The sequence below is a fragment of the Diadema setosum genome, chromosome 9, assembly GCF_964275005.1.
Source record: "Diadema setosum chromosome 9, eeDiaSeto1, whole genome shotgun sequence".
Lineage (NCBI taxonomy): Eukaryota > Metazoa > Echinodermata > Echinoidea > Diadematoida > Diadematidae > Diadema > Diadema setosum.
In genome coordinates, this window is record NC_092693.1 from 34271791 (window position 1) to 34287087 (window position 15297).

General features: G+C 40.1%; 1 protein-coding gene across 1 annotated transcript in view; it reads right to left on the reverse strand.

Moving 5' to 3' along the window:
• Positions 1 to 15297, reverse strand: part of LOC140233334 (uncharacterized) — a 123286-nt gene that overhangs the window by 58674 nt on the left and 49315 nt on the right. The window contains exons 27-34 of the mRNA XM_072313443.1: positions 14671 to 14925; positions 14025 to 14279; positions 12911 to 13165; positions 12139 to 12393; positions 11107 to 11361; positions 9662 to 9916; positions 1856 to 2107; positions 551 to 805 (exon numbers count right to left, since the gene is read on the reverse strand). Coding sequence (XP_072169544.1) covers positions 551 to 805; positions 1856 to 2107; positions 9662 to 9916; positions 11107 to 11361; positions 12139 to 12393; positions 12911 to 13165; positions 14025 to 14279; positions 14671 to 14925 — 2037 coding nt within the window. The remainder of the gene's footprint in view (positions 1 to 550; positions 806 to 1855; positions 2108 to 9661; positions 9917 to 11106; positions 11362 to 12138; positions 12394 to 12910; positions 13166 to 14024; positions 14280 to 14670; positions 14926 to 15297) is intronic.

Sequence of the window (15297 nt, forward strand, 5' to 3'; positions counted from 1 at the left end):
CTGTAGAGGAAGTATGGGGTGGGGTGGGCAGCATTTGAATAGAAGCACACTGGGGAGCTGAAGGTTTGAATACACCTATTTACTTTTGATGAAAGGTAACATTGAAGGACGAATCGAGAATAAGATTTCATTCCAAGAGAAGGCCCTTCCGCTTAGCATATTGCCATTCAGGATAATCACATAGACTACATGGCTGGCTGTTGATGATTAGGCACAGACAGGTTTACTGCCACAAAGTTGGCTGATAATGCACATTTTGCACAGCTTTTCAGCTGTGAGGGCATGTAAATAGCTTTGAAAGAGTCTTTAATTATTTGCCAAAATTTTGCACTTATCGTTTCTTCACTTCTACAGAAACAAAAAAAGAAGAAAAAGAAGGTATAATACCTGTTCTTATCTAATCAGCATCTATACATACACTTTTAGAAGCAGAAGAAAAAAAAAACAAAACCTCCGAAGAAACCCCACTGAGTGTACTTGTCTGTTAATGGGCAAACCACGCATTATTGATAGGAACACATTGGCTCAAGTGGAATAACTCGAGACTTACCGACAACGGTGACGGAGAAAGTGCAAGTAGCTGTGTTGCCAGCCGCATCGGCGAAAGTGTAGGTGACGGTCGTTACGCCGATGAAGAATGGGTCACCAGGGCTGCTAGTGGATACAACAGATGCCACTGATCCCGAGTCATCCGTTGCCGTGGGCTCCAGCCATGTGACGGTCACCTGGTTGTTGTTGGACACGCTGTTGGCCGAGATGTCGTTGGGGCAGCCAAAGATGACAGGAGCGGTCACATCAATGGTGGCTTCAAGGGTAAAAGAAGAGGATACATTCAGACCATTTTTTTTCTTCTTTTTTTTATTTTGCACTTGCGGACTCATACTAAAGCAAGGAGACTCAATCTATGGGTCTACATAGATTCTTTAAAAAAAACACAAACCAAACAAACATATTGCAGGTTTATTTGAATTAATGGTTGGTGGGTGTCTACAGACAAGAGCCTATAAAGCCAAAACCTTGCATTAATGGGCAGTATATTTGGTTCCATGGCATTTGCTCCTCAGCAATTGCTCCCATGAAGTATCTGCACGCGACGGCAAACAAAAATTTTACCCACAAACATAACTCTAACCCTAACCCCAAGTCCTTGGAGAATTAAGACCGGAGCAAGGGTCACAAGAGCAAACGTCATGTCACCGTATATTCACTCCTTTAAAATACAAACAAATTGGACACCATTGCCTACATGTGTACTGGTGCAGTCACAGTCCGAAGTGTTCTTACTAGCAGAGTATGGCAAGAATCTCCTTTCGAAAAAGAAAACAATAAATAGGAACTATCTCACTGGAACATATTCCTGGTCATAATATAATATTTCTGGTTTATATAAGAATGTCATAATCAGCTGAGAATAAAAAGGATATCTGTGGACTACTCAGTCTGTTCATACGTCTTTACCAACTTAAATATCACTACATGACAGTGACAGAGACCAACAACATATACATACAAAGTATTCTACCTTTTTCAGGCAGAAAACATGCAAAAAAATACGGGTAAATTTACAATCTATTCAAGTAGAAATGGAAATTATAACTTTAAACATTGCATTCATTTCAGTCACACATCCCAAATGGTGCACATTCACCACAAACAGTATTTTGGTGTATGCTTTCAAACACATTGCAGACGTGAGGTGCAAGTAATTTCAAACACTGGTTTACAGTGGGATAAAACAATCGGTGGAGTCCAACACTAGGCAGCATTGTGTCCACAAACTCACAAAGGTGAAAAAAAGCCTCACACACCACAAACACAAGACAAGAGTGAACTGGTGACAGGTGATAACCCATACCCTGAACAGTCACAGCAAACGTGCAGACAGCAGTGTTGCCGCTGCCGTCGGTGAACGTGTAGATGACCGTCGTCGTGCCGACGGGGAACGAGCTCCCGGGGGAGGTCGTTGACGTGGACGTCACGGAGCCCGAGTCGTCGACGGCCGTCGGCTCCTGCCACGTGACGGTGGCGGAGTCGCCGCCCAGGCTGGTCTGCACGGTGATGTCGCCGGGGCAGTTGGAGATGACGGGCGGAGTGTTATCGATGGTGGCTGTGTGAGCGAGGGATGGCATTTTTAATGAGACATACAGTGTACATGTAATAACCCCAGATGGTGATTATAGATATTGCCTACATCACAATCTCCCAAACCATACATGGTATGTAGTATGTAGGCCTACAATAAGCCAGTTTGGGGTTAGCTCATGTACAGATGGGTACAAATGACCTTTCTTCTTTTTCAGTTGATTAGGCACTCCACTAGTCTTCAAGCAACAGAATGCATTAGCTTGCCTAACGTAACAATTCATGGAATTCATCAGTCATGTTCAAACAAAGGATGTACTCGCGTAGACCAGGTGATCAGAATGATCCATCAATTGACACTTCGGAAAACATCTATTTATTTTGCATTGAATGTAATGACAATCTTCTTCTATTGATATTGCCAAATACTGCTTTTGCTGCCAGGTGGATGTGATGGCAAGCACCACTTTAATACAAGGATTACTTGAATAATCATTGCATCACAGATGCTTATCTAAGTGAATTTAAAAACCAACATGCTCTGCAGGTACAAATGACCTTTTTCTGCTCATGCTCAAAGCGGAAATCCGAACTAGCTTATAAGTGCACCCTTCTCATCTATTCCCTTTAATGTGTGTCACACATCATTTGAAAGGTTTATGCACACATGGCATACCTTCATATAACAAAACTTCACAAAAGTCACTTGATGATAAAATGCACACTGGCTTGAATATTGTTTTCATTATGGATCACAGGAAACTCACCATGTACACTGTGTATCCCACCCCCCCCCCCTCAAAAAAAAAAAAATAAATAGATAAATCTTTAAAAATGCTCAAATTTAATCCATTACAAAAGAATTGATGCACAGTATGCATGTTGTATTGCAATTTTGTTATCTTTTTGCTGTTCCTTTTCGTGTGCGCTTTTGGGCGGCTCGCTGCGAGAGAAATTGTGTGTAGGCACTGGCTGCTAGAAGGGAATGGATCAAATGGAATGCACAGCTTGCATTTCAAAGAAGTTTCATTTCCAGCTTGCTGTAGGGGAGAAAAGTGACTGCTTAGAGTAATGGGGGTGACAATTGTACACGATACAGACACGACATAATAGTACAGTGTATTAATTGCATTGGGTGAGGCTGAGAGAAGTGGAACGAAATAGACAGAATACTATTATACTGCAAACTTACCTATGCAATGAAAGAGATATTGTTAGGAGTACTAGTCTACAATCATTAGCAATGAGATGCAAATGCTACATTACTATATCAAGACAAGGTATAGAGAAATACACGTTGGGATAAAAGCAGCTAAAAATGTGATGCGAGAACTGTAAAACCTGCAGATGGTAGCAATTCCTATAGCGGGGAGAAGAATATGTTACATAGAGTTAGGCAATTCTCCATTACCTAACTATGTAATATAGTTTCCATTTGTGCTTTAGTCCTTTCCCTTGTAGTTCAATAACCCCCTGCTATAACACAGTAACCCCAACACCTGTCCATCACCCCTCATGTCAATAGGAGTCTTTATGTTAGACCACCAAGGTTAGTTTCCTCCTAACAACACTCCCATTGTGGTCAGAAAGTTATCACCCCTTGTCCAGTTCCCTTCCTGCAAATCCATCTCCCATTACCCTCAACACTGTTCCTTTGTTTCAGGCCCCAAAATGAGTAAGACCACACCCTACATTTCCATGTCTACGCTGAACTGACCAATCATATTGTGTATGGACCATGTGCTTTTCAGGATGAGATTTCCCCCAAGTTTTAGAGATAGTTTCTAAAAGTATAATTGAGAGACTTCTACTCCAGGCCTCAGCCAGATGAGTTAGCATTTCATCTGTTGTGATTTATCTGTGTTACCCGCATTGGAGATACTTGTAATTCGTGTAACTCCTATGTTACACGTTCACTATTTTGCTGTCTGAGTTTCGGGACTCAGAAATAAACACTTCAACTGCATATTAATGGACTCCACATCTCCTTTATTTCGTCGATGACTTCATCAGCGTAATTGCATGTTTGAATCTGTACCTCTCCACAATGTCATAACACTCAACAACTTCGATCCCAAATGGCGCCTAGCGCGCCATTACACAACATGGTGGAGAACCCGGCTTGATTCGAACAATTCGACACAGCAGTTGTGACAGAACAGACTTGACAGTTCATGACTTGTGATACTACCACCTGAGAACCCGGCTTGATTTGAACAATACTTATTCAACACATCAGTTGTGACAGAACATCAACTGTTAACAATTTATTGTTCATGACTTGCGACACTACCGCCTGAGAACCCGGTGCTCCGAGAATAAGAAAAAAAAGACTGACATCTGTTGCTGTGGCCAACGAAAGTTTCAGCTTCCTGAGACCAGAACTTGTCTCCTTGCTGTGAAAGTCTGTGCAGCAGAACTGAGAGTTTGTTACATGTGACTGATAAACTATGCCATACAACACCGTCTGCCATCATTGTCTTTATGGGACATTGGATGATAACGTGTTTTGACTGATGTGTTCTCCTCTGACATGACCGAATCCAAGATGACTTATAACGACGACCCCGACGACGAACTACCATAACGGGATCGACTGATCACCCCACCGGCACCGCTGACGACAGCCAGACCTGCCAGATGACGCCCCACGATGTAGCCCACAATGACAAATGTACGACATGGACACCGCCGGTCATAACCAGCATTGCCTAGATATGTGACATGATGCGACAAACTCAACTCAACCCCAACAACGGACGACGACTACCGCTACCCACAGAAAATTTATAGAGGACATAGACACTTAGAATTAATAATTAATCCCTGGAATTTATTTTTCTGAACAGTGACACTTTGATTCGAACACATTTATTGCCTTTTTTTATCCTTTTTTGCTTAAATTTTACCTTTTTTCGACACATCCTTGGCATCCTATGCGTCAACATTTGTCAAATCCTTCATTATGACCGGTAAGTGAAACACACTTTCATTGTTCCAATTTGAATGAGAGCGAGCATGAGAGAGGAGTATGGAGTATATAAATTGGCTAGATTATTGGCAGTCTGCACTAACTTCAATGCCATTGGATGCTGCAATCACTAGAGATAAACTCAATGGTATAATAACTTTTTTACTCTTTTTTTCAACAATCAAGAGTTTTTCATTCTGTTATTATAAAAAAAAAAAAAATCACTACCAGCATGGTTCAACAACATGCACAACTAATATCCTTTCATTTTCACTATGTAACAATGACGTAAAATGTGTCCTACCATAACACTAACAGACCCAATTACGGTTCCACTGAACCCAGACTTGACGACAGACAGAATGAAATGCAATGTGCCCCCAATGACCACTGCCCAGCGAAGAACTACTTGAACTGTTCACCCCTAACAACCTTGACTATAAATAACATGATATTGTAGCTGGACAGCTCACACAAAATGAAGTCGATGGACAGATCTACCACTAGCAAAAAAAACAAAACAAAACAAAACAAAAACAAAACAAAAACAAAAACAAAAAAAAAACCAAAAAAAGAATACAAATGGATAGCTGCACCCCATGCAGCCCAGCCATTATTTTTATCATGTTTCACGGCAAAGACAAGTTGGCCAGTTCTCGACAGCCTCCTCTGGCGATATTAACATGACTCAAACCTGTTTAGAGGTTGGACATAGGATAGTACAATGGTATACACAGACCTAATAAGAGAAAACAATAGAAGACAGACCAATTCTTGTGATGATTGTATAACTTGTAGATAGTCTCATGTATCTCTTTTATCTTCAAGTAGCATAGAGTTCCAGGCGAACTAGAAAAAAAAATCATATTGTTATGATATGTTATGTTATGTTATGTTATGTTATGTTATGTTATGTTATGTTATGTTCTTATGTAACTTCCTTTTAGTGTGAAACATCGGCCATGGTTGGATAGCATCATACTCATTAAATGTTGACTACGACTGTATCTTTTGCAAGACAGTATGCTCAGTTTTGAACGATATTAATCATTATGTGGCATCAATTTGATGTGGAACGAGCTTGAATGACTCGTTTATGATACTAACAAGTTTGAAAGTACTTGTTCAATCGTTCGTCAATTCGGCATTAGTATGGAAGAATATGGAAGGAAACCCTTGCTTAACAGGATAGGATTGATAGTGAATTTATTCTATGTTGATACTTCAAAATGAAGTATATGGGCCCCTTTTAACATAGACGCTATCAATACCTTGAGTATACCTGTTGACCTTCCACCATATTGATGAGACACTCAGTAGCCTAATGTTTGATGAAATTTGAAGTTATTTCAGCATACTCTTTTGTGAAAGATTTGATCAAGTATAGTTCTATGTGGATTGATGGATGACATTTGACTCAATCTGATTGTTTCTAGTAATATACATGTGACATGAATACATACAAGTTTGAAAGTACTTGTCATGAACGATTATTGTTTCATTAAGTGAACATTCATTTACTTGCAAGTTGAGATTATACTTGTTAGAATTAAAGCAAGCTTGAAAGTGCTTGTTCCCTCGTTCATTTCAAGTTTTACTTTTTATCAATTGGGAAATTTGCATTTGTGCTTAAATAGGAAAGGTTTGTAAGCCATGATATTCTATGACAGTCTTTCAAAATTGAATGACATTTTGCCTGGATCATAGACTTGACTTTTATTCCTTGAGCGTTCCTATTATTTTCCCAATGATTTTATTACGAAGACATATGTGTGGATAGTGCATTAGATACAAGCACTCAAGGTCGTTATTTGGATCAGATTGTTTATCGCACTGCACAGAATAATGACCAGCGAATTGTTTTTACTTTGTTTTGTGTTACATTGATTGCCATTGTCTTATGATAGGCAAGATCACATTAATGATTAGTCTACAGTACAACTCGCACTTAATAGTATCATTTGTATAATTCTGTGCATCAGTGCATAAGTCTGCACAAAGTACCTTTCAATATTTTATAGTATTTTTTTGTAGATAAACGTAAATAAGCACTAATTTTACTGGTTCACGACATTTCATTATATGAATTTGAGCTAGTGCGACAATCATTACAATGATCTAATGATTAGACATTGATCTACTCTAAAGAAACAAAAAGGGTTTTCCTACATCCAAACACTATCATCCAGTTAGTATTTGTGGTATTAAAATTTAATAGGTTTCACATGTTACGATTTTGTTGTCTTAAGAAACAATCATGGTACATATGTTTTTTTGGTAGTGTGGTACAGTGATCCTTATGATTCTGACATGCGTGATGAAGCATAATATTATGTGCATTTGTAATGAAAGACTTTAATTTATTTTTACCTTGGAAGACCCAAACAAAATTTAAGAAAGAGAGTGTTTTGCGTGAGAGTGGATTGGAACAATGATACAGAGTTTCACTAACCATATTATTTGTATTTGAATGATATTTCATACTCTATAATTGCATTCTTTGTTATGATACCCTATATACAGTATAGCATGCTTTAGAGAAAGGGGATGTTGCATAGTATTTTGACACCCCCCCCCCCCCCAGCATTCTTTAGAGAAAGGGGATGTTACATAGAGTTAGGCAATTCTCCATTACCTAACTATGTAATATAGTTTCCATTTGTGCTTTAGTCCTTTCCCTTGTAGTTCAATAACCCCCTGCTATAACACAGTAACCCCAACACCTGTCCATCACCCCTCATGTCAATAGGAGTCTTTATGTTAGACCACCAAGGTTAGTTTCCTCCTAACAACACTCCCATTGTGGTCAGAAAGTTATCACCCCTTGTCCAGTTCCCTTCCTGCAAATCCATCTCCCATTACCCTCAACACTGTTCCTTTGTTTCAGGCCCCAAAATGAGTAAGACCACACCCTACGTTTCCATGTCTACGCTGAACTGACCAATCATATTGTGTATGGACCATGTGCTTTTCAGGATGAGATTTCCCCCAAGTTTTAGAGATAGTTTCTAAAAGTATAATTGAGAGACTTCTACTCCAGGCCTCAGCCAGATGAGTTAGCATTTCATCTGTTGTGATTTATCTGTGTTACCCGCATTGGAGATACTTGTAATTCGTGTAACTCCTATGTTACACGTTCACTATTTTGCTGTCTGAGTTTCGGGACTCAGAAATAAACACTTCAACTGCATATTAATGGACTCCACATCTCCTTTATTTCGTCGATGACTTCATCAGCGTAATTGCATGTTTGAATCTGTACCTCTCCACAATGTCATAACACTCAACAACTTCGATCCCAAATGGCGCCTAGCGCGCCATTACACAACAAATAATTAGTAATGAGTTGAAACCACATTAGTTCATTATTTGCAATTAAGAGAACAGATTAAGGTCAATGCAGTGAGAGAATAAAGCTTTTGTAACGAAGTCCAGATGAAAATGATTCAAGAAGGGGAGGAAAGATCAGGAAAAACACAACTTCTGAAAAAAGTGTTTTATTTCTGGTAGCGCTACCTCCAGTGGTCATCTGAGATGGAAAAAATACTAGGAAAACTAAAAAGAAAGAAAAAGACTTTAATACATGAAGCCAATTGGAGTAGAGTGTGGATGAAAGGTTTCAGATCAAGTTTAGTTTGCAAAACCAAATTACTTTTTATGATGAATATTTGACTGCACAAATTTCATAATGTATTCAAATCTGACATAGATATCCTTCCCGCTCCCCAATCTAGTGAGACATATTTGGATCCCAAGAGATTGCTAACGAAAAAAGAATGACTACATAGGAAGCCACTTTTGGCTGAAAATTTGGACTTTAAAACCTCCTAGGAAAGAATACAGTAATAGTGAATGTGCGTACAAGTGCTGAAGTCACGCAGAGACCGTAGGTACACTGTAACTTCAATAGTCTGGATGAGGTTTGGGAAACTTTGTGCCAGCTTAGTCTGAATTAAGAGACAGCACTCAAAGGGAATAGCATCTCATATCTTCTCTCGCAATGGGATAAATAAGAGAGTAACATTAAAATCAGTGCTTTCCTCCCAATGCCCTAATGGAATGGACACATCATGGACATGTTACATTCATTGCACCATGATCTACGTGTACAAGCATTGCACTGTAACAGTGCATGGATTGAGCTGTAAAATCCAACCTGCAAGCACGAGGTCGCAGCACAGGTTGCAATGCTCCAAAAGCGCATGCTACCTCGTCTCTGTGACCAAGAAATGAATGAAACTAGGAGCACAGGGTTGCCACAATGCACTACAAATGTATGTCTAAAGAGCCATGCAATCAAGATGTACAGTTGTAAGAATGGAACTGAACAAAGGATTACAGTAACTGCGATTGACAAATTGTGTGATGAAAACCGAAATTAAAATGCTAAAATGTCCGGAGTACCATCTCCTCAATGATGGAAGGGGCCAACCTATAGTACAGCTACATTGTATTTCCATGACCTCCTTGAGAGAAAGCAGCAAATGTCTGAGCCACGAGATCTGACCCTACTCTAAAACAGCTTCCAACTGCATGCTCTTCTGGTCGCTGCTCCAAAACTAGGATGATGGGCGCTATAACGAGGGGACATTCAACCTTGAGACGTACCAGTGACAGTAATATCAAATGTGCACGCGGCGCTGTTTCCGGCATTATCACTGAAAGTATATATGACAGTGGTTGTGCCAAGGGGGAAGGCGATCCCGGGTACCGACGTGGCAATCACATTCAACATCTCGCCCGAATCGTCAGTGGCCGTCGGCTCGGTCCAAGACACGCTGACTGGCGAGCCATCGAGAGTGGTCGGAACAGTAATGTCAGTTGGGCAGTTATCAATAACAGGTGCAGTGTTATCAATAGTTGCTGGGTTAGTGAAATGGGGAAGAAATAATGTTCATGTATCAAGTATATATTCAAGTGAATGCGCAATACAAGGAACACGTAAATGAGAGGGAATATAACATCATTTCAGTGGTGTGGTGTAATGACAGAATTTAAAGAGATGTGAATCAATCTTTGCACAATGCCAATATCATTACTTAAATGTTAGAAAAACAGTTCTAACACACACACACACAAAAAAAGTATGAGGAAAGATGCTTTTGAGATTCAGCGGACAGGACTTCAAACCAAGTTAATCAGGGAGGTGTCAGAGAAGGAGAAGAAACTAGAATCTCTCCTTTGTACCCAATGCTCCGTGCCGTGGAGAAGTCATGCGCTCTATCGCAGGTTTTAATAAATTGCTTTGACAAAACGCAGCACTTCTGTTTAAGCATTTGTCATTCCTCAATCACTATAATCCTAGGGAGCTCACGTTCACTGCCCTTTTTCCTATTTTTGGTAGCAACTACATGTACATGTACTTTGTGTGTGGGGAACAGAACACGCAAAGTAAAATTAGTACCAGTGACTGTGATATCGAATGCACACACGGCTGTATTGCCAGAGCCATCAGTGAATGTGTACACGACCGTGGTGGTCCCCAGCGGGAAAGAATCCCCTGGGAGGGATGAGGAGGTCGTAGCCGGGGGCAATGCCGAATCGTCCACCGCGATGGGTTCGGTCCAAGTCACGGCGACCGCCACGCCGTCCAGGGTGGTGGCCACGGAGATATCATTTGGACAGTTAGTAACCACAGGTGCAGTGTTATCAATAGTTGCTAGAGTTAGTAAGAGAAAAAATTTCAGATGTGACGTTAGTGAGGAAACATTCAACATCTCTTTCAATGATTCAGATGTTGCACACAGTTGGCAGCAAATCAGAGCAATTTTTTTCTCAGCTTATTGAAAAGAATTAGCATTGCAGCATTATACGAAATCAAACATTTTTTTTCTCTCTTTGCAAGCTTTTTGTTTATGGAAAAATCATTTTACAAAGATTTTAGCAGCTTGGCTGCAACCTACAAATTTGTTACCAAATGTAAAAATGCATGACGAGATGACTTAAGGAAACTGGTGCATATTTCATTTTATTGCAGGATTGGAACCTGAAGGAAATAGCTGGAAACAGAGGGCATGTTTAGTGTTATGGCATGCAGTTAATTTACCACATACCAGTTACTGTGACACCAAATGTACACACAGCTGTATTGCCAGAACCATCGGTAAAAGTGTACACAATTGTGGTGGTTCCCACCGGGAAGGAATCCCCTGGTGCAGATGTGGAGGTGGTGGTAACGGGCAAGCCCGAATCATCCACAGCAGTGGGTTCGGTCCAAGTCACGGCAACGGCTGCTCCGTCGAGGGTGGTGGCCACGGTGATATCATTTGGACAGTTAGTAACCACAGGTGCCGCGTTATCAATAGTTGCTATTAAGGTTAGCCAAAGAAATGATTACAAGGGTAATGTTAGTGAGGAAAGCATTTGAGACTCTTCTGCTAACTTATCACGGTATTGCACAAAGTTTGAAAGATTTTTGCAGTGCCAAGAAGAAGAGAAAAGTTGCAGTATTGAGCTTTCATGAAATATTGACAAAAGAAAGATTTTAGCAACTTCAATGCAACCTCATTAAAAGATACATTTGTGTAAATTTGGCAAAATAAGAAATCAGAAAAATCTGAAAAAATTTGAAGGCAGCTGAAACTTTGTTTGCAAAGTGTCAAACATCAGGTGATGCAGCATTCAAAGGAAAGCTCCCATACAGAAAGTAAGGATTAGACTCTGTAGTGCTTGAAATAATAATGCTATCAAATAAAAAAAAAGCAATAGTACGGAAGACAGCAATGTTTTTCCTTTGCCAAGAAGCAAGAGTGGAACAAGTTCCAGAAATCATAAGAGCTTGATATTTTGCATGTCAAATAGGTGAGAAGTTGACCACAAGAAAGATTTTGGGAACATGATGGCAACTTTATGAGGCAAAATAGCACAGAGTTGACAGAATTGACAGAGAGAGTTGGATATTTAGAAAGTTTGCGGAAGGCTTGCAGGCGACAATTCATATGCTGATCTCGCAGTAGAAGGAACGATTCATTACTTGGGTTTTTAATCACCTTTATTTATTTAGACTTGAGAAAGCAACTATTAGATACGAAGAATGTATTTAGTATCACTCATGTGCCGTAACATGCAGTTAATTTACCACGTACCAGTTACTGTGACATCAAATGTACACACAGCTGTATTGCCGGAACCATCGGTAAAAGTGTACACAATTGTGGTGGTTCCCACTGGGAAAGAATCTCCCGGTGTAGATGTGGAGGTGGTGGTAACAGGCAAGCCTGAATCATCCACAGCAGTGGGTTCGGTCCAAGTCACGGCAACCGCCGCTCCGTCGAGGGTGGTTGCCACGGAGATATCGTTTGGACAGTTAGTAACCACAGGTGCCGTGTTATCGATAGTTGCTAGGTTTAGTCAAATAAACAATTAAACGAGGTACGGTAGTGTCATCCCGGAGAGCATTCTGTATTTTGTTGCTGTTGAATTTTCTTATGTTCGAAATTTGGAGTTGGTCATGACAGTATTTTCATTACATTGTGCTACTGGTAATGGTTTTGAAAGAATAGAGCAAGCCATTATTGATTCTGATATTTGCAAAATATATATCTTTTTCAAATGAAAATTAAGCCTTACAAAGATTTTGGCAGCCCGTTTGCAATCTTATGCAGCGTGAACCAGAGAAGGTCGGCAAAATTGGCAGAAAAAAAATGGAAAACAGGATTATATAAAAATAAAATCTTGCTTGCAGATGTTAAATACAATGAAGCACTTAAAAAAAGCTCCAATACATAAGTGCAATATCATTCATTCACGTCCCTTTCATTCCTACATGTACATCAGGGTTTGGAGAAACAACCGGTAGATATTAAGAGCATGGTTAGTATTACTTGTGTAGCAACATTTTGTTAATCTACCACATACCAGTGACTGTGACATCAAATGTACACACAGCTGTATTGCCAGAACCATCGGTAAAAGTGTACACAATTGTGGTGGTTCCCACCGGGAAAGAATCTCCCGGTGTAGATGTGGAGGTGGTGGCAACGGGCAAGCCTGAATCGTCCACAGCAGTGGGTTCGGTCCAAGTCACGGCAACAGCCGCTCCTCCGAGGGTGGTTGCCACGGAGATATCGTTTGGACAGTTAGTAACCACAGGTGCCGTGTTATCAATAGTTGCTATGGTTAGTCAAAGAAATAATTACAGGGGTAAAGTTAGCGATGAAAGTACAATGTATTTGACATTTTTTCTGTTTACAAAGTTTTACTACTGCACAAAAAATTTGGATGATGACGGGCAGTGCTTGAAGCAGTATTAAGGCTGACAGCATAATTATCTTTTCTTTGCTAAGAAGAAAAAAGGAAGCTGCAGCACTATGAATTAATATCATCTGTAATGGACTTTGAGGAAATACTAATGGAAATTCCTCTTTTTCTAAGCTGCTTGCCTGCGACCTCATGCAAATCAACATCAGTGTACATTTGGCAGAACGAGGCTCTGAGAAATGGGAAAAGTGAAAGGAAGCCGAAAGTGCATTTTGCATGCCTGTACGTGTTAATATAAATAAGATCAGCTAAATCCGATACCCACAGTATTCAAGAACTGCTCTAATACGCAAAGTTAGGGTTAGAATCAGCAGTGCTTTAGATATGTTAAATCACATGGGAAATTTTTTTTTTCCTCTGCTAGGAAGCAAGAAAGATACAAGATGCAGAATCCTAAGAACTTGAAATTTTGCAGTGTCTAATTGGTGAGAAGTTGAATTCAAGAGAGATTGTGGCAGCTTGACAGCAACTTTATAATGCACAGTGGCACTATGGCAGAAAATTGGCACAGAGAATTGAATAATTTAATTGATGGCTGCAATATGCCCGCAGGTTATGAAATATATCAAAGCTGTCTCGCAACATAAGAAACGTTATCATCTCTATTCATTTCATTTGAGAGACTTGAACTTCATGGAAATGAAAGTTAGATACAAAGAATACATTAAGTATTAGTGCATGTGCATGAACAAGTAGTTAATCTACCACGTACCAGTGACTGTGACATCAAATGTACACACAGCTGTATTGCCGGAACCATCCGTAAAAGTGTACACAATTGTGGTGGTTCCCACCGGGAAAGAATCTCCCGGTGTAGATGTGGAGGTGGTGGTAACGGGCAAGCCCGAATCGTCCACAGCAGTGGGTTCGGTCCAAGTGACGGCAACCGCCGCGCCATCCAGGGTGGTTGCCACAGAGATATCGTTTGGACAGTTAGTGACCACAGGTGCAGTGTTATCAATAGTTGCTGGAGTTAGTAAGAGGAGCAATTTCATATGTCACGTTAGTAACGAAACATTCAACATCTTTTTCAATAATTCAGATGTTGTACAAAGTTGGCAGAACATCATAGCAATTTGTTTTTCGGCTAGGTGAAAAAAAAAAGTTGCAGCATCATAGGAAATTATTCTTTTTTTCTAATTGCAAGCTGTGTGTTCTATGTGAAAGCTCGACTACAACCTTCACATTTGCTGTTAAATGTGAAAATCAAAATGTAAGTTGAGGCAACATCTGAAGGAAACTGCTGCATTATTCATAGTATGGCAGCATTGGGGTTTAAATGAAATAGTTGGATACAGAAGGTACAATGTATGTTAGGTGTTACTTGTGTAGTAGTATGCAATTAATTTACCACATACCAGTGACTGTGACATCAAATGTACACACAGCTGTATTGCCGGAACCATCGGTAAAAGTGTACACAATTGTGGTGGTTCCTAACGGGAAAGAATCTCCCGGTGTAGATGTGGAGGTGGTGGTAACAGGCAAGCCAGAATCGTCCACAGCAGTGGGTTCGGTCCAAGTGACGGCGACCGCCGCGCCATCCAGGGTGGTTGCCACAGAGATATCGTTTGGACAGTTAGTGACCACAGGTGCAGTGTTATCAATAGTTGCTGGAGTTAGTAAGAGGAAAAATTTCATATGTCACGTTAGTAAGGAAACATTCAACATCTTTTTCCATAATTCAGATGTTGCACAAAGTTGGCAGAACATCATAGCAATTTGTTTCTCGGCTAGGTGAAAAAAAAAAAGTTGTATCATCATAGGAAATTTTTTTTTTTTCTAATTGCTAGCTGTGTGTTCTATTGAAAGCTTCACTACAACCTTCGAATTTGTAGGCAAATGTGAAAATCAAAATGTAAGTTGAGGCAACATTTGAAGGAAACTGCTGCATTATTCATAGTATAGCAGCATTGGGGTTTAAATGAAATAGTTGGATACAGAAGGTACAATGTATGTTAGGTGTTACTTGTGTAGTAGTATGC